At 39.3% G+C, this 19892-nt stretch overlaps 1 protein-coding gene and 1 long non-coding RNA gene across 8 annotated transcripts in view; one reads left to right on the top strand and one right to left on the bottom strand.

Annotated features, from left to right (window-relative positions):
• The window catches only part of LOC122823632 (ankyrin repeat and fibronectin type-III domain-containing protein 1), a 182942-nt gene that overhangs the window by 66418 nt on the left and 96632 nt on the right, over positions 1-19892 (bottom strand). For 5 of the 7 annotated variants that reach the window (XM_044103453.1, XM_044103451.1, XM_044103452.1 and 2 more), the window contains one exon: positions 7545-7585. In XM_044103453.1, coding sequence (XP_043959388.1) covers positions 7545-7585 — 41 coding nt within the window. Of the gene's footprint in view, positions 1-7544; positions 7586-11549; positions 11728-19892 lie in introns of those variants that run through there. The other 2 variants (XM_044103456.1, XM_044103458.1) reach the window with 2 other exon arrangements.
• LOC122823638 lies at positions 4439-5572 on the top strand. Its single transcript, XR_006369369.1, has 3 exons — positions 4439-4561; positions 5272-5395; positions 5498-5572. It is a non-coding gene; the product is annotated as an uncharacterized LOC122823638 (long non-coding RNA).

Genomic DNA, 19892 nt, shown 5'->3' with positions numbered 1-19892 from the left:
CCACCACCATGTTTTAAAGCTACAAAGATCTCCATAACTTTCTCCCTGCTGTGTTGCCTGGTCTTCATGAAGCTGCTTGTTCACCAGTCGACTCTGTTTGGTAATTGTGGAAGTTCTGAAGGGAACTGGTTGCACTGGATTTTAATTTAAGGGTATCACGGTAAGTAGGGCTCTCCATTTAACCAGCGCATGTCTGACGGAGACAGGAGGCCGGTTTCTAAAAACAAACTCTAAACTAAACCTGGATCAGCATCAAGAGCTAATTATCTAACTAAATGTTACTTTCCCAGTGCAGGACTCTGTTATCATCCCACTCACGTCTTTTCATATGTTGCTCGTCCGCCTACTTTGGTAAACAGAGATATTTCCATCTCGCCTTATTCCCCTTCATCTTTGTCTCTGAGTCACACTCATCATTTCATCTATATTTTCTTTTTCACATGCCTTCCTATCATTATTTCACTCTGGCTTTCCACAAAGTCGGCAAATACGAAATTTGTCAGGCAGACAGAAATATGGGACGCATTTGATGGAGTTTTTCAATGCCGGCTGGCTCCCTGCGGTGTCGGGTTTGATACCGTTCCCTCTGTGTCCTCTGCTGTGTTTGATGTGTTGCGTAATGCTGACTCCACGCAGCAAGATACACAGATGATGGATTTGCAGTGAAATTAAACTTGAATGGAGTTGGAAGCACATAGAAGCCTGTAAATTATTAGAGCCTGTTGCTGGAGAACCACTCAGCCGAGAGAGGAGGGGCGAGGCCGGCGGAGAAACTTTTCACTTGGTTTCACTTCGGCAGAAATCATGAGATAACTGGAAACGTTACTTAGAAACCAAACACAGGCAGATCGTCTGCTGCCTTCAGATGAACAGAAAACACAGAAAAGCTGCTAAACCTGGATTTATAAATTCATTCTAACATTAACGTGTGAACACAGACCGAAAATCTGCTTCACAAATATCAAAAAGTTTCCAAAAATTATTTTAAAAAAACCTGAGTAAACATAAAATACAATCTCCAAATGAGAATTCTGGGGGGGAAAAAAGTTATCAAAACAAATCTTTCATTTATTTTCTAACCATAAATGAACAATTTTCCCCACATCACTGTTTAAACTGTTTAATCTAGATTGTACTTTAAAGACATGGTCACTTTAAATTATTTGGCCAAACATAAATGGGAGCAAGAAGAGATCAAATGAGGGGAACCCCAAGGCTCCATTGTTGTTCTCTTTCATTCAGCATGCTGTCACTAGTTCTGCTTAGGAAGTGCTGCACGTTCACGTGCTTTTAATATAAAACATTACATAATTGTGTGATCATCCCCAACACTGAACTAGTGGATCTGTCAAAACTTTCTCCAGAAAAGCAGAAGTTGTTATTTTTTATCCCAAAAATGTGCAGCTAAACACTAAAACTCAACTGGATTTGCTGAGGCTAAAGATAAAAGACACAGCAAATGGCAGGAGAAAAGCTGCCTTAAAGTATTTTGTGCATCATCCTGTTTATTTGAATTTCTCATTTCATATTCCTTTTTTATGTAATGTTTTAAATATGTATCTTAATACACTTTATCTCTGGTTTCCTCCACTGTGTGGTCCTTTCCTTGCCAGTTAAATATTTGATAAATTATAGAAATGAGACAATTATAAACAAATCTCACAAAAGATACACTTATATGTGAGACAAAAGTGTATTTCACATTATATTCTGTTGATTTTTTTTATAATGAGTTGATTCCTCTTAATGCAGCGGTTTATATATCCTCTTATGAAAACAAAATAACTGTGAAGATTATAGAAAACTACTTTAACTCAAAGTGAGTATAAAATGCCCTAAAAGCAGATAAAACTTTAAGTGCTGAATGTAAGTTTAAGAGTATAAAACATTCAGCAGAGTGAAGTTTGTACTGAAACTCAGACTAAAAAAAAGGTTAGGATTCACTGAAAAGTTCTTCAAAGTGAGCTCATTTTCTAACCTTGATATCTAGTTCACACACACACACACCCACACACACACATAATTATGTGGATGCTTTAACAAAACAGTGTGTGTCTGCGCCTGGGAACCAGCATCCTGAAGCCAAGCCACATCAAATATTACAAACGCTCTCACACACAGCTACTTATTTTGCTGACATAAGTTTACCATCTTCATGTAATGAACCAACACAAGATAAACAATAAAGCTCTAAAACAACACTCATTTGTTGTTGAGATCTGGTGTGCTTACAAAAACCACACAAAAAATAAAATCTCTTGAGAGGGGGCCAGCGGCGGTCCACTCTCTCCCGCTGAGTTAGCTCCCTCTCCTACCGCTATCACCACTATTGTAAATACTCCTCCATATGTGATTGCACTAAGATTTCAGAAATCTGGAAAAGAAACAAGATGAAAGGAAATACAGCTGGGAAATGAAAAAAATGTTACTAATCAGTGGGAATAGTAAGAAATGCCTATTATCTCATTTCTAGATTAGCCTGATTCTGTGTGTTCGTGTGTGTGTGTGTGTGTGTGTGTGTGTGTGTGTTGATGTGGTGGGTCCTCCATCTGCATCTCTGCACTCTGTCTGCTTGGATTCAGAGTTTATCGCTTTGCTTGTTTCTAATTAATGCTAAAAAGTAAGAAAAAAAGAGACAAAAACAGAGCAACTCAACCGCTGTGGTCGACTAGTCAAAGCCTCTGTTGGCTAAAGACTAAATAAAACATCACAGAATCAGTGATGTCACAAACATTATAGCGTGGATTAATTGTGGACGGCCTTTGGTTTATGTGTCACTAGTAACCACGGCAACAAGCAGCTACTGCTGAGAGGGAAAAATGATTCAGTCATACGAAACATGACGGTAAACGAACAACATGCTCTAAGTAACAGAAACTTTAATGAGGACAAACTGGAACTTTCAAGAAAAACTTCAGCTATAAAAACGAAAAACACCACGGTGCAAAAGTAAAGTGTGTTTACATAATGTAGAGGGAGAACCAAAATGAGTGACTTTTACTTCAGAGAATGGATTCACAGACAAAGGGAGCTCAACAATTTCATTACCTGAATCTAAAAAGTTAGTTTTTAAAAGTCTGAACTTAATCTTCTGCTATGTCTGGTTTTCTGTTTCAGGGTTTAATAACTATTGAAATAAAATGGAACAAATTCAAAGCCAGCTGAAGTTTGTCACACTGTTCCTGTAATTCAAACTGACGAATAAACAGTCGGTGTGTAAAACAAAGGCAGTGAACGGAAGCAGCTGAAAGTCTCACTGGATCACACAATGACTTGGTGTTTTTGTTTTAAGGGTTTAGATTCACAGCTGTATAAAATGTTTTAGTTGTTTTTCTGAAGATCCCAGCCGCGCCTGTAGTTACAGTTAGTTACCTGCCATGTTGTTTGGTTCTGAAAGCTAACATCAAGCTAATGCTACAGGTGGCAGTCAAAATACTGTCCTTCATTTGGCTCAGAGCTTGCACTGAGCAGTTGAGTTTGTGCTTTGGTTGCTTTAAACATCTATCCATGTTTTCTGTTCTTCATGCCTTTCGATGCTGTTTTCTTTGATAAGTGTGAATCTTTTCGCCTTGATTTGTAGTTTCCTTGTATCTTCTTCTTTATTTAACATTCAACTTCTCTCAAGTCAGCCAGTTTGCTCCTGACTTGAGAGACATGTTCATGATTTATTTGCATAAAATCATTCTTAGACAATAAGATTTCAATCTGCTCAGTTCTGCCTCCTTCCAGCTCCTTTCGGAATGAGCCGTTTTAGGGCGTCCTGTGACTTTAAATGCAAATAAACTGCTGCTGGCCACGCCCCCCAACTCAACGTTTACAGTTGCATCTGTATGCATGTCTATATACAGATGCACATATTAGAAAAGCAGAAGTGGAGCCTTCAGCACAATGAAGAAGAATACAGCAAGTAGTTTTTGGATGGCAAATCAACAACATTTGTCTTTTCCAGCTGCCATTGTACAGCTGATCAAACATGCTGGAGCTCTGTCCGGGTTGCTAGGTAACAGGACTGGGCTCAGTTTAGGGTTCTAGGTAACGGCGCAGTGCCTTTCACATGTGACTTAATGGGCAAGTTTAGGAAACGGCAAATTTCCAAAAACATTGAGTTATTATAAAAAATGTTTGGGTGATTTCTTTATTTTTTAAACGCTTTGCTTGTTTTTAGAACCAGTTGGGACCCAAACTGAAGAACAAAAAGTCACAAAATGTAAATTTTGCATAATAAATTCTTTAAATTTTCATCAGGTGAATCTGAAGCTCCTGTCTACTGTAGCGCTGCTTCAACAGCACAAAGATGTGAGCGTTTGGTTTTCTGTTTGTTTATTGGTCCTGAATGTTCCCGGCTGTCTTTGGTTTCCCCTGATTCCTCTCTGTGTATTTAACCCCACCTGTGTTCCCCGTTCCCCGTCGGATCCTCATCTACTGCCGCGTGTCCCTGTGTCTGCTCCGTTCCGGTGTTGTCCAGCTCTCCCAGTGCTCCCAGTGCCTCACTGCTCACCTGTGCTGCCTGGACTTCTGAGCACGTCTTCATTAAAACCACCATTCTCTCACTTCAACCTGGGTACTCCACCTTTATCTTCACCACCAACACACACACTTCATGACAAACACATGATCCTGATTTACAAGGTAGAACATTTTCTTACCTACAAAACTTTCTGTTTCTCTCAACAAACACTCACATCACCTCTACATACGTAAGAGTCCCATGTGTCCGATGTGTCGTCATCCTGCAGCGTTCAGAAACTCAGCCAGATGCATGGTTTAAAAAGGCATTTTTGTGTTGTAAAATTGTTTTAAGACAGCTAATCTGCTGTCAAAAAAAATGGAAAAGCAGATTAGGATTTATTCATGTTTCATATTTTCAACTGTTTCAACAGTTTTTTTGACTCTAAAAATAGCAGAAAGGCAGAAAATACGTAACTCCCTGTCTGAACAATGCTGTTCCCATTTCTGCCTTGCGTGTTGAGGTCATACAAAGAGGTCCAGCTTTAAGTGAATAATGTTCCCGATGTTGATGACATACGCAACGTAAACTCCAGCCAAGCCTCGTTGATTTGTTTAGACATGTTGACAAATCCCACGCCACGATGGCGTTCTCCTTTCTGACACTAACATGTGAATATGTGCTCACATATTACGTTCTATAGTAACTGCTGTGCTCAGGTCTGCTCTCTCATGATTCTGCTGCTTCAAATCGGTATGTAGCAGCGTGTACATCTCATTTACTCCCAGACACGCTCCTGTTACTTGTCATTTTCTCCACCATAGCTGCTTGTCTCCTGGCAACAGATGTCTCTGACTCCGGCACACCGAGCGCTCACTGTGCCAGAAAACGATACTCATGAGGAGGCGTCTTCATACAGAACGGAAATCTCCACATCACATCCTGAACGTAACCCAGATAAACACGGCTGACATTTTCACATTCTTTACTCAATGCACCAACTCTCTGCTCAGATTGAGCTCAACAGCAAGGCAGCTTTTTGTGTTTCAGTTAGAAACGTCGACATGCATGATGTGCTCCTGCAAACCCGGATGAACTTCACCGAAAACGGAAGGAAGATGGAAGAAAAAGAAACTCTTTTAAAGAAAATCAGTCAGTTAAATTCATCAAACTGATTTCATCAAATAAAAATAGTCTTAAAAGAGTTTAATAAATAAACAACATATTTCTCTTCAGGACATAATCACTGCAAAAACACAAAATCTAACCAGGAATTCTTGGCCTAGTTTCAAGTACAAATATCGTAGAACACTTGACAAAAATCTTTGTATTGAAATATAGAGGCTTGTTTTAAGAAAATAAAAAGTTCTACTTCCACCGGCGGATTATTTCACTCAAAACATTTTTCCCAAAAGTTAATTTATCTGCCAATGGAACTAGAACTTCTTATCAATGTTAAGGAATTATTTACTTAAAACAAGTGCATATATCTTGCTGAAAAATGACTTATAAGTTAGTTTTGTCTTATTCCAAGACATTTTCACAAGAAACTTGACCAAAAAAATACTTGGTAAGATTTTGTTTTTGCAGTGCATGTGCATTTCTGAAGTTGCATCCTCCAGGAAGATGAAAAGCCATAGAAGGTTCTTGTTAAACAAGCTGTCAGAGATTTATGCACAAACATGCAGATGGAAAGTTGAGTGGAAGAAAAAACTGTGGTCAGTTGTAACAGGGATAATCAAAGCCTTATGAGGATTATCTGACTGCATGTTTTAAGTCATGGACAAACTTTTTAATATTCCACATGAAAAAGACTTAGGTTTTTTTTCAGCTGTAAATCATAATCATCAAAATAAACATAAGGAAAAGTTTAAAATATTTCTCTCTCTCTCTGTGAAATGAATGTAACATGTGAGGTTTTAAAATTTCACTTGAATAAAATTCCTTTTTGGTGAAATTACAATTTATTGATTCGGTTCACTTGGATCCAAATCTGGTAATAATGCCAGATTTGGTATTATTTCTTCTCAGAATGAAACTGAAAAGAAATACATACACAGTCATGCATTGCTTGAAGAGATGTTGCATTTACTTTACTGGTACACAAACGTAAATCTAAAAGTCGACCTGTTTATGTTCAGTAAGTGCAGAGCTGTGTGCAGAAATGCTTCCAGCTCAGGATTAGCAGACTTGTATAATTTATGAGTTCAAACATCATTTTCAACAGCAGAGAGATTTTTATTTTTATTTTGTGTATTTTTTGTGGCTCTTTTCAGTCCAAATAGTTGAAACCAGAATGCCTGAGAGGAATTACTGCTGCAGACCGGATTATGGCTCATAATCCAACTTGTGTTTCAAACACACACAAACATGGAAATTTGATTACATTTGCACACAGAGGAATAAGGTCAAAGTTTCAAGTGAGCAGCTTAAAGAAACAGAGCAGAATGAAAGCACTGAGGTCAACACCGACTTTAATTTACAACATTTAGAAAACATCTGCAGCAAAACAATAAGGTGTCTTTATAATGACTAATTATTTCTAATAACTGGATTTTCTTACATGTGTGCAGAGGTGAGAAGAGAAGTCAAAAGTTTTACTCAAGTAAAAAGTAGCCGTCCGAGAAATTCCTCAAGAGTAAGAAAGTATTTGGTAAAAAGTCGATTCAAGTTCTGAGTAACTGATGAAATTATCAATCATTTGATACTTTAAAATTGGACCAAAATGAAAATTATGCATATAAGCAACAACAAAATAACAAAATCAGGCAAAGCCAAATTTTTCCAAATCAGTTTCTTTCAATATAAAACTGATGAAACTTTGTGTCTGAATCTGGTGAAGTTTTGGTTTGTTTTTCAATCAGTGGGGAAAAAATCCTGAAATTTTACTCAAGTAAGAGTAGAGATACTTTATAATAAAATTACCCAAATAAAAGTAAAAAGTAAAGCATTGTAAAAAATATACCAAAGGGGAAAAATGTTTTTCAAGTAAATATAACTAGTTACTACCAAACTCTGCATGCAGATGAATAACGGTTCATTATGAATCTCTGCTGCGATGGACTGATGGGGAGGCGGTTCATCTAAAGAGACTTACCTCTTTTGCTGGTTTTCTTTTCGGTCTGCGGAGCCCAAACTCTGAAAAGAAAGAGAAGAAGATCGTCCGTTAGGATAACCAGGGAATGGATCCTTGTTTCCTTACAGAAAACTCTCAAACGCCACTGGATGCTTTTAAGAGTCCCAGCTTCGACGGTTCAGGAGGTTCAGATAACTACCTGGTGACTATCTGCATGCAAAGTGGGAGCTGTGCGGCTGAATGTCTGTGTTTAAAAGGAAGGGTGAGTGAGGGGTGTTTTTAAAAGCCTTTTTTCCTGGAGGTAAAGTCCTCTGAGTTCAGAAAGTATCAGTTTGAAACTGATGGTTCCCGCAGGTGCTGCTCAACAGGGGACATTCAGATTCTTCCCTCCAAAGGGAGAGCAACCTTTAGGGCACCAACCAACCGAAAATACACCCAAACAGAAAGGTGGCCGTACACAACGGAGCTGCTGACGCCGTCCACGTCTTCCTGAGACGCTCAGCGGTGACTCAGCAGCGTGTGTGCACACATGTACATGCTTCTTCACCATTTGGGACCAACGCGTGTCGACGCCGAACCCTGCTATGGTGCATCGTCAGCAGCACCTTGGGACTCAGCTCGGGTTTTGGGCATTTCAACTGAAGCCTGCTGTGAGAGGAAAAAGCCGGTTCTGTCAATCATTCCCAACCATAAGCTAACGCTAACAGTAAAACCAAATGGTTTTACTGGACTCTTTCATCTCAAGTATAATCTGCATCCAGTACTTTGTAGACGTATTGATAACCTGTAAAGGTTAATTAATTATTAATTAATTATTATAATTTTGTTTTTGTACAAATTAGTTCTTAGATAACGAGATTTCAGTCTGCTCAAGTCTGCCTATTTTGAGTTGTTTTAGGGCGTCCTGTCACTTTAAATCTAAATAAGCTGCTGCTGGCCACGCCCCCAACTCAACGTTTACACTAACAAGTGAAAATGGCTGCAATCAGACGAACAATTATACAATTGTACATCTTTGAAAAGCAGAAGTGGAGCCTCCTGCGCAACCAAAAATAATGCAACAAGTGGCTTCTGGATGGTAAATCAACAACAAAACACTTTTGTCTTTTCCAGCAGCGCATAAAACCAGCTGAACAGACATGCTGGAGATTTGCTTGCGTTGCTAGGTAGCGGGCTGGGGTTGCTAGGTAACGAAGAAATCCCTGTTGAATGTGATTTAACATTCAGAAAGTTCATTTTTCAGACACCAAAGAGCATTAAGGTATTGCCAAAAAACAGCTGGGCGTTTTTTGGGCTGTGTTTTACGTGACAGGCCAACAAAACGTTTTACAAATTAAAACCTTAAAGTCGTTTCAGATTCAGATTCCGTTACTCTGATTAAATAAAATCCAGTAACCAATAAGCTGTAGGAGCTGCAGAAACATTTAGCTCAGATGGGAAAATCTACCAGTCATGCACCGACCAAATCTGGCCTTAATGACAGAGAGTCCATCTGTAGTTTGATACAAACCATGTAGAGGACACAGAGAAAGTGAGATCATGAGTGGGGATACCTTTCTTCATAGAAGAACACATTTTCTTTCTGTTTTCTGTTTGGTTTTACTGCAATAATTGGTAGAAACTCCAGAGACTTCAAACAGCCAGAGATGCTTCATTCAGCCTGGGCATCAGAGACGACGGTCGGCACTTTCATGTCAGTCACTCTGTGACATTTTGAACAGAAAGATGCTACTCCGGCGTTTTAAGCGCAGCTTTTATGTGAGCGATGAGTTGACATTTTAACCAGCACCTGACTTCTAAGCACATATACGGCCTCTTCATATGGCTTCAGGCTCCTGGCGGGGGGAGGATATGGTGACCTTTTACCCCAGCAGCTCCCCCACCGCCTCCTCAGGTATTACCACGCTGCTCAGAGCGAGGACGGCAGGCGGCCCGAGACGCCTGCGGGGGGAAGGACTATTTCAGGATGCCCTATTGGGCAGGATTAATGATCAGAATCAAAATTTTAGCAATACTTTAGGATTACACTGTTGGAAGTGCAATTATGAACAAATTAATCTTTGTGTCAATGGGAAGTTTTGATTAGAAAAGTAAAAAAAAAAAAAAAAACACCTTCGCCCTTAGCAACAATAAAAATATCTGAACAGGTTTTGCTACCAACATATTGCCAGTTATTATTTTAAGTTCTAAATATGGTATGAAATATGAACAGTCCAATTTAATGTAATTATTAATAAGACATTATCTGTTAGGAGAAAAAAATCTCTAAATAAAACGTCCAGTTTTAATGCCTTTTGCTGTCATTTGATGTTTGTCTCTGAAGGAAAAGTTTCTGCTTCAACTCAGCAGAATGAAATATTTAGATAAATCCTGGAACTCTGGAAAACGTGACAGCATGAGGAGGTAATTCAATCTTTACTGTGAGGAGTGAACTTGTTACAGGAACATCACTGGTTCTCCAGCACCATAAAGGTTTTACTCCTCCCTAAAGGTCGGGTCCGTCCTGCTGGACATCTGAGAGGTTCATAATTTGATCAGGACACATGACTGTGTTGTTACAGACAATAATGACAATTGTGACTCAATTATCAAGATTTGTTTTCAGGAATACAGCAGTTCACTTTCACAAACCAACTAAATCTTTTGATTGGCTGCACCAAGAAAAACCTCTGAAGACACTGAGCACAACTTTCTTCTTTATTTTAGCAGTCGTACGAATATCATGTTTTTGTCTGAAAAAATAATAAAAATACTCGTGCCATTTCTCCTGCTAGCGCTAGGCTAATGCATTTGTTTTGGTTGTATTTACCCAGAATGCCCTGCGCTGTAGTCCACTTCGTGCTTTCTGTGGTCCACTTGGCGTTCACATTGAACCGCACCAGAGTTCACTTCAAATGAACTTAGACTGGCGTTTGTAGGCAGAGCAGAGTTTGTTTCTACAGAACAAACTGAACGAACGTTTAAACTTAATCTGGTTTCATCAGAACCTATAAGAGTCGATCGGCCCAAACAGGAAACAGTAACAAAAGAAATGGGTTGTAACACATTTATGAAGTCCTGCATCAGCCAGTCACAGTGACAAATCTTGCTGGACGATAAATTGTGCAGCAGAAGTTATTGCGATAAACAATAATATTGTTGTTTTGAGACCATGTTTCAGTGATATAACAGAAATGGCAAAATAACAATGAAAGAGAACATTCTAAAAAATCAGTAAACTTTAAGTCTAATGAACATTTAACACTGGAACATTTTATATTTCCAAAATTGATAAACAAAACAACAAATAAAATGAATTTTAAAGTCTTTGTAAACAAAATTGTCCTTCAAAATAAGAGCTGGTTGAGACCAAAACACCAAACTGAAAACTTTCATCCTCCAGTTTTTGGAAGAAAAGAGAAAAAAAGAGATAAATGATAAATCATACCAATGGAAATAAGTGAGTTTGTTTGAGTTTGTTTGAGTTATTGATTATTGTGACAGGCCATAGAGCAAAAGGTGATGTCTGCAGTTTCTGAATGCAACATCATCTGTTTTAATCACAGCAAAAAGTCTATCAACTATTATTCGCAGTCTTTTTCAGAAACATCTGTCATTCGTACAGTAAATCTGAACTTTCTGGAGTATAAAACGTTTGTTTTACAGAGAAAAACCAATAAGTACACAGCCACATGACAGAGGGGTTAATAATGCACAGGGAATGAATCTTTTAGGCTGGCCCCCAGTGAATCCATTAGATTACAGTTTCACTCTGTGCATCATGCAGGCAGGTGGCTCCACACTGAGCTCCACCACAAACTTGGCATTCCTCTGCAGCTGTGAAATCACACTGATTGGTAAACTATAAGCCGTTTTTCTGGGCGAAGCTTCGAAAAGCATTAATCCTCCTCAGCGTGAGGTTGTTCCACACAAAACAAAACAAAAACACACACACACACACACACACAGGTTGAACCTGCACAGGACTCCAAAGCACACAACACGGCATTTTCAGGATTCATCAGCCATCGCTTCCAACAGACATACCTGTTAAATCTAACGCCTCCCCTAAAGTCCTCAGCGCGTCGCTTCACTCACAACTCCAACTGCTGCTCACCTGTTCAACTTCAACCCCATTCCTGCCTGCCCCGTTTCCCTGCTTTCTGTCCAAAGCTGCCGGTTGTACGGAGGTTTTGCGGAAGCTTGGTTGGTGGCTGCAACTGCCACCGACTTGTTGTACTTTAATTGTGGTTGCTAAGCGATAAGCTTCTCCAATTCAGCTCACAGAGTGGAGGGGAAGAAAGGGGAGAGAAGGAAGAGAGGAGGAGGGGGGGAAGCGAGAGAATAGGTGGCGGGGGTGAGGAGGAAACGCTCATTATGGACAGAAACCAGGAGAGAACGATACGGACAGGAAGAAACAGATTTTAGACATGGAGGACAGACGAGACAAAAATTTACTCAAGGAAAAGTAAAAAGTAGCTGCCCAAGATATTACGCAAAAAATGGATTTAGTAAAAAGTCTACTCCAGTACTGAGTAACCGATTAAAATATCAACCAATTAATATTTAAAAATGACTTCATCATATGGTCCAAAAATACAAACTTAAGTGGAAATTCTGGTATTTCAAGGACCAAAATGACAATAAATCATAAAAGTGACAAAAAACAAATAAAGTCAAGCAAAAGAAAAATTTTCTAACTCAGTTTCTGTCAATGAAAAGATTATGAAAGTTGGACAAAAACACGAGCTGCACAGTGGCGCAGTTGGTAGAGCTGTTGCCTTGCAGCAAGAAGGTCCTGGGTTCGATTCCCGGCCCGGGGTCTTTCTGCATGGAGTTTGCATGTTCTCCCTGTGCATGGTGGGTTCTCTCCGGGTTCTCCGGCTTCCTCCCACAGTCCAAAAACATGACTGTCAGGTTAATTGGTCTCTCTAAATTCTCCCTAGGTGTGAGTGTGTGTGTGAATGGTTGTTTGTCTCTGTGTTGCCCTGGCGACCTGTCCAGGTGACTCCGCCTCTCGCCCGAAACGTAGCTGGAGAGGCAGCAGCTCCTCCCGACCCCATGAAGGACGAGGATGTTAGAAAACGGATGGAACAAAAACAGCAGCTGTGTGTCCGATTCTGGTGAATTTTTGGTTAAAACATGTTTGCTTTTCATTCAGTGGGTAGAAAATCCAGACATTTTACTCAAGAGTAGAAATACTTCACATTAAAATTACTCAGGTAAAAGTAAGAAGTACAACACAGTGAAAATACTCAGTTACTGAAGTAAATGTAATTGAGAAAATGTAGCTAGTTACTACCCAACTCTGATAGCGGAGAGGAAATTTTGACATTCATTCCTCTACAGCAGCAACATCTGCGGGGATTTTCAATCATTTAAACAGTTTGTTTCAAAGAAGCCAAATACTCATGTAATCTTTCCAGTTAATTTTGTCCAAACTTGTCCAAAGTCTTTATTTTCACTAATATACAATCTTTAAGTTATTTCCCCTTCTTTCATTAAAAAAACAAAAAAACATATGGAATTCATATTTAGCGTACAAAAGATAAATAAAACCCTCTCTTACTAATTTGGTCACAGAGGGAAAATAAAATGCAGCTGATTCCATCAAGGCAGGTGAGAAACTGAGGCTGCGTTCACACTGCAGCCTCAAGTGACCCAATTCTGATTTTCTGTCAAATCAGATTTTTTATATTTTTTTTTGCCTTGGTTCAAACTTCCAAATCAATGCGACCTGTATGTGATCTTCAGTGTGAACGGGGAAATGACCTGAAAGTGTCCCGTATGCGCAGTAGAGGGCGCAATAACGTCAGCATTCTCAGCGTTTGTGGAAGTAAACATGGATGCTAACGGTTAGCATAGCTTACACATTTAAAGTTCTTGTCCAACCGGAACCAGCATATTAGCAACTTACTCGTCATTATAGTCCGCCATGGTTGCTGTTTTTCTTCCCGCTCGCGTTTATCAGGAGTAACATCTGTTGAGTATCAGTGACGTTCAGGTCAGATGAATGCGACCTGGACGTTTGGTCACATTTGAATCAGATGCGTATCGGATATCCAAGTGGCCTGGGTCACATTTGAAAAGAATCCGACCTGTGATGTTCAGACTGTCATGAAAGGATCAGATACCGGTCCACTTAAAGCAAAACAATCAGAATTGGGTCACTTCAGGCTGCAGTGTGAATGCAGCCCAAGACTTCAGAAATTTATAATGTAACAGACTGAACAGTACAGAGACGATGTGCTAAAAATAAAACCTTCGACAACTGAAGATGCCGCAAAGCTGCATGCAGGAGATGTGATCAAGTTGTAAATTATTTCATTAGCCTGATTGTAAATAGTTTAAATCGTTAGAATAATGCATTATTGCCTCCGCTCTGAAGGCGACGTGCAGCAGAAAAGCTGCTGACGCATCCAGAAAAATTAACTTACGTTAAGCTAAGTGCGCTAAACATTTTCAAAGTTAGCAAAAAAAACAAGTGTGAAACAAAAAAATTAGATCAACCATAAGCGCATTAGCAGAAGAGTGTCCACCACTGGATAGATGTACAAACCTATTTAAGAAGAAACTATTTTATATGACATGGCGGTTTGATCAGGCTGCAGCAGACAGCAGGAAGGCTAATCAGAGCGCCACATGGTTGCTCTATTTTTCCTGTTGTTTCTTTTTACAAAGGAAGATTATTTTATACCAAAAGTTGGGATGTGGCAAACCAATGCTAAGTCATAATTAGCATGGCTAACTGTTAGCAGCTCTTGGATTAACTTGGATAAATAGTAAAGTACAGTCATTTCTTTTCCTGGCGTTCTGAAAATACTTCACCTCGTATGGCACACGACGCCGCTGCCATTTCCTGGATGTGTGTCATCATCAAGTGACGGTTATAAAGATGATGGAAGAAGACTTAAAGCGCCAGAGGACAAACATTTCTGTAGCAGCATGCGGCCCGCGCTGCTCTTCACACCATGAACTGCTTTTCCAGATGAAGTTGACCTTTTCTGGGACCTTTTGGCCTGTGATATCCTGGAGGCAAGCCCTTTTCATCAGAGACCCTGGAAGTGGCTGCAAACCATAAATGGGCAAATCTTATCCTTAACATGTCACGCCTGTCAAATATTCATTATTTATTCAGCCTGAGTCATGCTTATTTTTGTATAAAGCGGAAAAAATTAAGTAATTAAAAAGATATGGAACATGTTAGGTAAGGTCAACAGTTACGCACGAGGAAACGCGACAGTTTAAAACACCATCTTTAAAACATTCAGAAAAAAGATTCAGAAAAATGCACCTTTTACTCCAGTCATAATCTCACATGAAACAAAAATGTTTATTAAACTCAAGTTTGAGTTTAATAAATTGATGCTTCATATGTTGGTAGCAGCAACATTCCTGGGTTATGGAGATGTTTTCGACCAAATGCCTTCAAGCATTGAACACTGTGTATCGTTGTGCTTTAAGGTTTCTAACCGGTAGCAGACGTTTCACACGTCACTGTGAGTTGTATGCAAAAGCTGAATGGCTCCTTTAAGCGAATGGAGAAACAAAATCACCTGATGAACCTGATTTATAAATCTCTACTCCAGCTAACTTTAGCTCTCCCTTACATAGATCTGTTTATTCCCATTCTTTACGCTCTAATAACATTTTTCTTTTGCATGATCCACCTGTTCGAACTGAAAAGGGGAAACAAGCATTCAGTGTTTTGGCTCCAGTCTGAACTCAAGATGTCAGAACTGGTTTCATTGGATTTATTTCGAGCGGTTCTAAAAAACAAGGTTCTATTAAACAGTGTCACTGCTTTTGAATTGTTTTCTATTGTTTTACACCTGTGCATAATTATGTATTAATTAGTTTTGTTTTGTAACCAGGTCGCTGTGTATCACAGACTTTCTGCCCAGGTCCCTCTGGAAAATGAGAGCTAGATCTCAACCAGGTTAACCTGGTTAAATAAAGAAAATAAAAATAAAAATGTTACATTAATCCAGCTGTTTAGGACATTGGAAAGAATGATTTTGTCTACACTACAAAAACATAACATATAAAGTAAGTTTGCTTTAGTTCCTAGTCCAAATATCTTGGCATACTTGACATAATACAAACTAACTTAAAAGTTACATTTCAAAGAGACTTATTTTAAGTAAATAATTCCTTAATATTAATGAAAAAGTTCTTGTTCCACTGGCAGATTATTTCATTTATAGCAAACCATTTTCCCACATTATAAGTTAATTTATCTGCCATCAGAGCTCGAACCCTTTCTTCAATATTAAGGAATTATTTACCTAAAACAAGCCTGTGTGTCATGCTGAAAGTTACTTTTAAATTAGTTTGTCTCATTTTAAGTTTATTAATATATTTGCACCAGAAACTAGACCCAAATTACAAGGTGGGATTTTGTGTTTTTGCAGTGTAAATATGCTGACATACAGTGACAATGATGCATGTGGGACTAGCAGCATAAATACCAAAAAACTGAAAATAAAAAAAATGAATACAAAAAAATAAAAACCAAATAAAACTCAGATATCAAAGAAACATTGAAAGAGTTATAATAAAACCTTTCAGATTTGTTTTATCAATCATCAGATTTGATTTTAACAATCATACGAAGGGATGGATGGATAGGTGGCCACAGTTCTGCCAGTTTTTAAAAAATACCAAAGAAAACTACAAAACAGCTAAAACATTGAGTTCCTTTAAATCAGGGCTAAAAATATCTAAAATATCTAATTAATATGAGTTACAACAACAATTAATATTCCTTTGATATTAATGAAATTCTTTTGAATTGAATCATCTTTGACTCATAATAAGTGGAACATGGATCAATGTACTTGGTGTATATTTGCCTGATTTTGCTGTTTATTATTTGAGTGATAATTGGTTTCTGTATTATGTTTTTACAGTGTAAAACACTTTGAACTGAAACCTGCCATACAAATAAACTTGACTTCAATTAGATGATGTCGGGAGGAAATTTTATTTAAGACTTTATTTAAGGCTGTAAAAGGAAAAAAAACGCACACCACACTTTTCAGACTTTTATTTGGAAAAAAAACCATGAATCCACTTTAGGATGTGCTGGTGAAATACATGAAATTTCAATAAAATACACTAAAGTATAAGACAAAACAAAATGGAAAAAATGAATGGTGATAAACCCTTGAGCAAGGCGCTGTAGTTTTAAGCTCCACTGTGGTTTAAGAGACAAATAATTTAAATAACTCCCACATTTCTAAGGCAATAAACATAAAAAGAGGGAAAGAAAAGCTAATTACAAGGAACAAAGGCATCAGACAGCCGCTACACAGACTTATGACTTCATTAACAGCAGACCAAATTAAAAAAGTATTTCTACTGGAAGGAGAATTACAGGGAAGGTGGTTAGCAGGTACACACGCAGGTACACGAGGGAGGAAACACACACACACACACACACACACACACACACACACACAGGCGTGCTGTGTTTCATGCACAACATCAGCAGAGCGGAGTGATGATAGAGAGACCGGGTCGGTTCTCCCCCCTCCTGCCTCCACGTCTCCACTTTTACAATTTCATTATTTGAATAGGATTCCCCTCCCAAGTCTCGTGGTCTCGGGACCAAAGGGACCAAAACACGGCTCATAAATCAACCCAGCGGAGACTCTGGATATTTACCCATAAATCACTGCGGCAGAGCGGAGCCACCTACAATCAGCCTAATGGGCCTGGAAGACGTGCTGTCATCCAAGCCATGATGTCACCAAGCCTGTGGGTGTTGATGTTGGTGGTTGGTCTCTGGTTCGGAGTGAGTGTGAGTGTGTGTGTGTGTGTGTGGGTGTGTGTGTGTGTGTGTGCGGGTGTGTGTGTGTGTGTGTATGCGTGTGTGTGTGTGTGTGTGTGTGTGTGTGTGTGTGTGTGCGTGTGTGGGCGTGTGTGTGTGTGTGTGCACGCCTGCATATGTGACTGCGGGTCTCCAGCTATGTGCATGTGTGCAGTTTGAGGTGGGGTGTGTGGTGGTAGGTCTACAGTTCTGCTTGTGTAAGTGTCTGTGGTGAGTGTGTGTGTTGCATGTGGGAGGTAGGGTCTCTGTTTATTCGGGTTTATTCGGGTGGCCGGCGTGCGGCGCGGGCGTGTGTGTGTGTGTGTGTGTGTGTGTGTGTGCGGCATCCTGTCAGGAGATACATCATGTCTTTGCACTACAGCCATCTATTCACATTTGCACACTTCACTTGCACATCTTTGCTCTAGACTTCACACACTCACCGCGCAGACACATGCACTCCCATGCATGTATTTGCTTTTGTGGTTATTGCTGGCTTACAATGGGTGTGGGATTCCATGGAGAGAATCTAAACAAGTCGAGCGGTTAGCACGGGTCTGCCACGTTTCCACACGGCGTTGCTCATTGACATAAATAACGGCGGCGGAGGGAGGGCAGACTTTGTGAAACGGGACACCCATTAAGTTCTCTCCCCCACAGATAATTGCCCATTAGATGTTGGAAGAGTTCTGGATTGAGAAATAACTCAGCGCTGATGCTAAATGAAACTTGTAATAATAAAAGAGTCACATTGTGAAACGGGCCTGGAATCCCTTAAAGACGGGTTGGCTTTCTTTTTCTTTTTTTTTCTGCTATCATCCCGCCAAACGCTTGGATTATCAACAAAGAAAATATCGCGGGAGCTCTGCAGTCTGTGTCTCTGCTTGAGCTGTGCTTTGAACACACAAAACGATGACAACGCAGGAAAAATCGACAGAGGAGGAAAATTTAAATTAAAATTTTAAATCAAACCTAAAGAAGAAGCAGGAACACTGTAAAAACACAAAATCTTACCAAGTATGTTGGATCTAGTTTCAAATGCAAATGCCTTAGAACACTAGAGATAAGAAAACACAAAGAAGAGCTGGTTTTGAGTCAATCATTTATAAATATTGATACAAGCACTTTTGCTATAACTTGTTGAAAAGTTACTTGTAAGTTATTTTTTTCTGTAACACTTTATTTGAAGACTAAATGCAACTTTGCTTCAAAAGCATCATTATTTGACAAATAATGCAAAGTTGACACTTTCAATGCACTTTTAAAGCAAATTTAAATTAAAAGTGTCATTATTTACTGAATGACACTTCAGGACAACATTCATGAAGACTTCATGTTCGTCTCAGTTGCTATGTCATGTCAGTCTTATTACTTCCAGTAAAATCTTACCGTTTTTCTTCTCCAAAGTATACAAAGACATTTGCACTTAAAACTAGACCAAAGATACTTGTTAACATTTTGTGTTTTTGCAGTGAAAATCTGAATGATCTTGCAGGAGCTTTGAGCAGGATGAGTATTTGAGGTGAGTCACTAACGCCTGCACTGCGTCGACTTCTGATGCCACTTGTGACGTTCGGCATTTGCCTATAGACAGCGGTGACGGCAGCCTTCGCCTGCGATGAATCAAAGCGCATGGTTTTGTTGTCAGGCCTGCAGATTCTCTGGAAATTGATGTGCCTGTGTCACTTCGCTTCCATTTACTGTCATCTGACGTACTCTGTTCGGTTTGTTTGAGTCGCAACAGATGACAAACGATCTGCGGCTCATGACTCATCCACAAATCCAAATGCCTCCTGCCTCCGCCGCTCGCAGCGTACCACACACGATACTAAAACGGAGCCGGCAGCGCGCGATGAGTCAGTGTGGACGATGATGGTGGGCATAATTATCATTACAGTTCAGCTCAGGTAATGCACAGATCCTGTGATGCACACAGATGGCCTTCAACGGATCCAGTGGAAAAAGATGAAACATTACAGACAAATCAACTTATGACCAGAATCTTAGAGCTTGACCATCAGTGACTTGTGATTGGTCGGTTATGAATTCAAATGCACCAAGTCCGCAGCGAGAATAAAAAATCCAGAATTATAGATGTAATTTTAATAAGAAAGCCAGAGGAATCACTGAAATATAAGATATATCTTTTCTACATCATGATGTCTACAGTTCATTCACGCTGTGAGACGGTGAGAGAGAGCAAAACTAAATGCATTACAGCAATGTTGCGCTTGGACTAGTTTCTAGTGCAAATATATTTATGCACTTGGAATAAGACAAGCTAACTTAAAAGTAACTTTCCAGCAAGATACAGAGACTTATTTTTAATAAATAATAACCTTACTATTGGTGGAAAAGTACTAGATTGTTTCAAAAAATTATCTGCCAGTGGAACTAGAACTGGGTTGCTAGGTAACGGGCTGAGCTTGGCTGGGGTTGCTAGGTAACGGCGTCAGAGGAACTAGAACTTTCTCACCAATATTAAGGAGTTAGTTACTTAAAACAAGCCTCTATATCTTGCTACAAAGTTACAAGAAAGTTAGTTTTGTCTTATTTTTCACTAGAAATGAAACCAA

The sequence above is a fragment of the Gambusia affinis genome, linkage group LG20, assembly GCF_019740435.1.
Source record: "Gambusia affinis linkage group LG20, SWU_Gaff_1.0, whole genome shotgun sequence".
Lineage (NCBI taxonomy): Eukaryota > Metazoa > Chordata > Actinopteri > Cyprinodontiformes > Poeciliidae > Gambusia > Gambusia affinis.
This window is presented reverse-complemented; position numbering and strand designations above follow the sequence as displayed.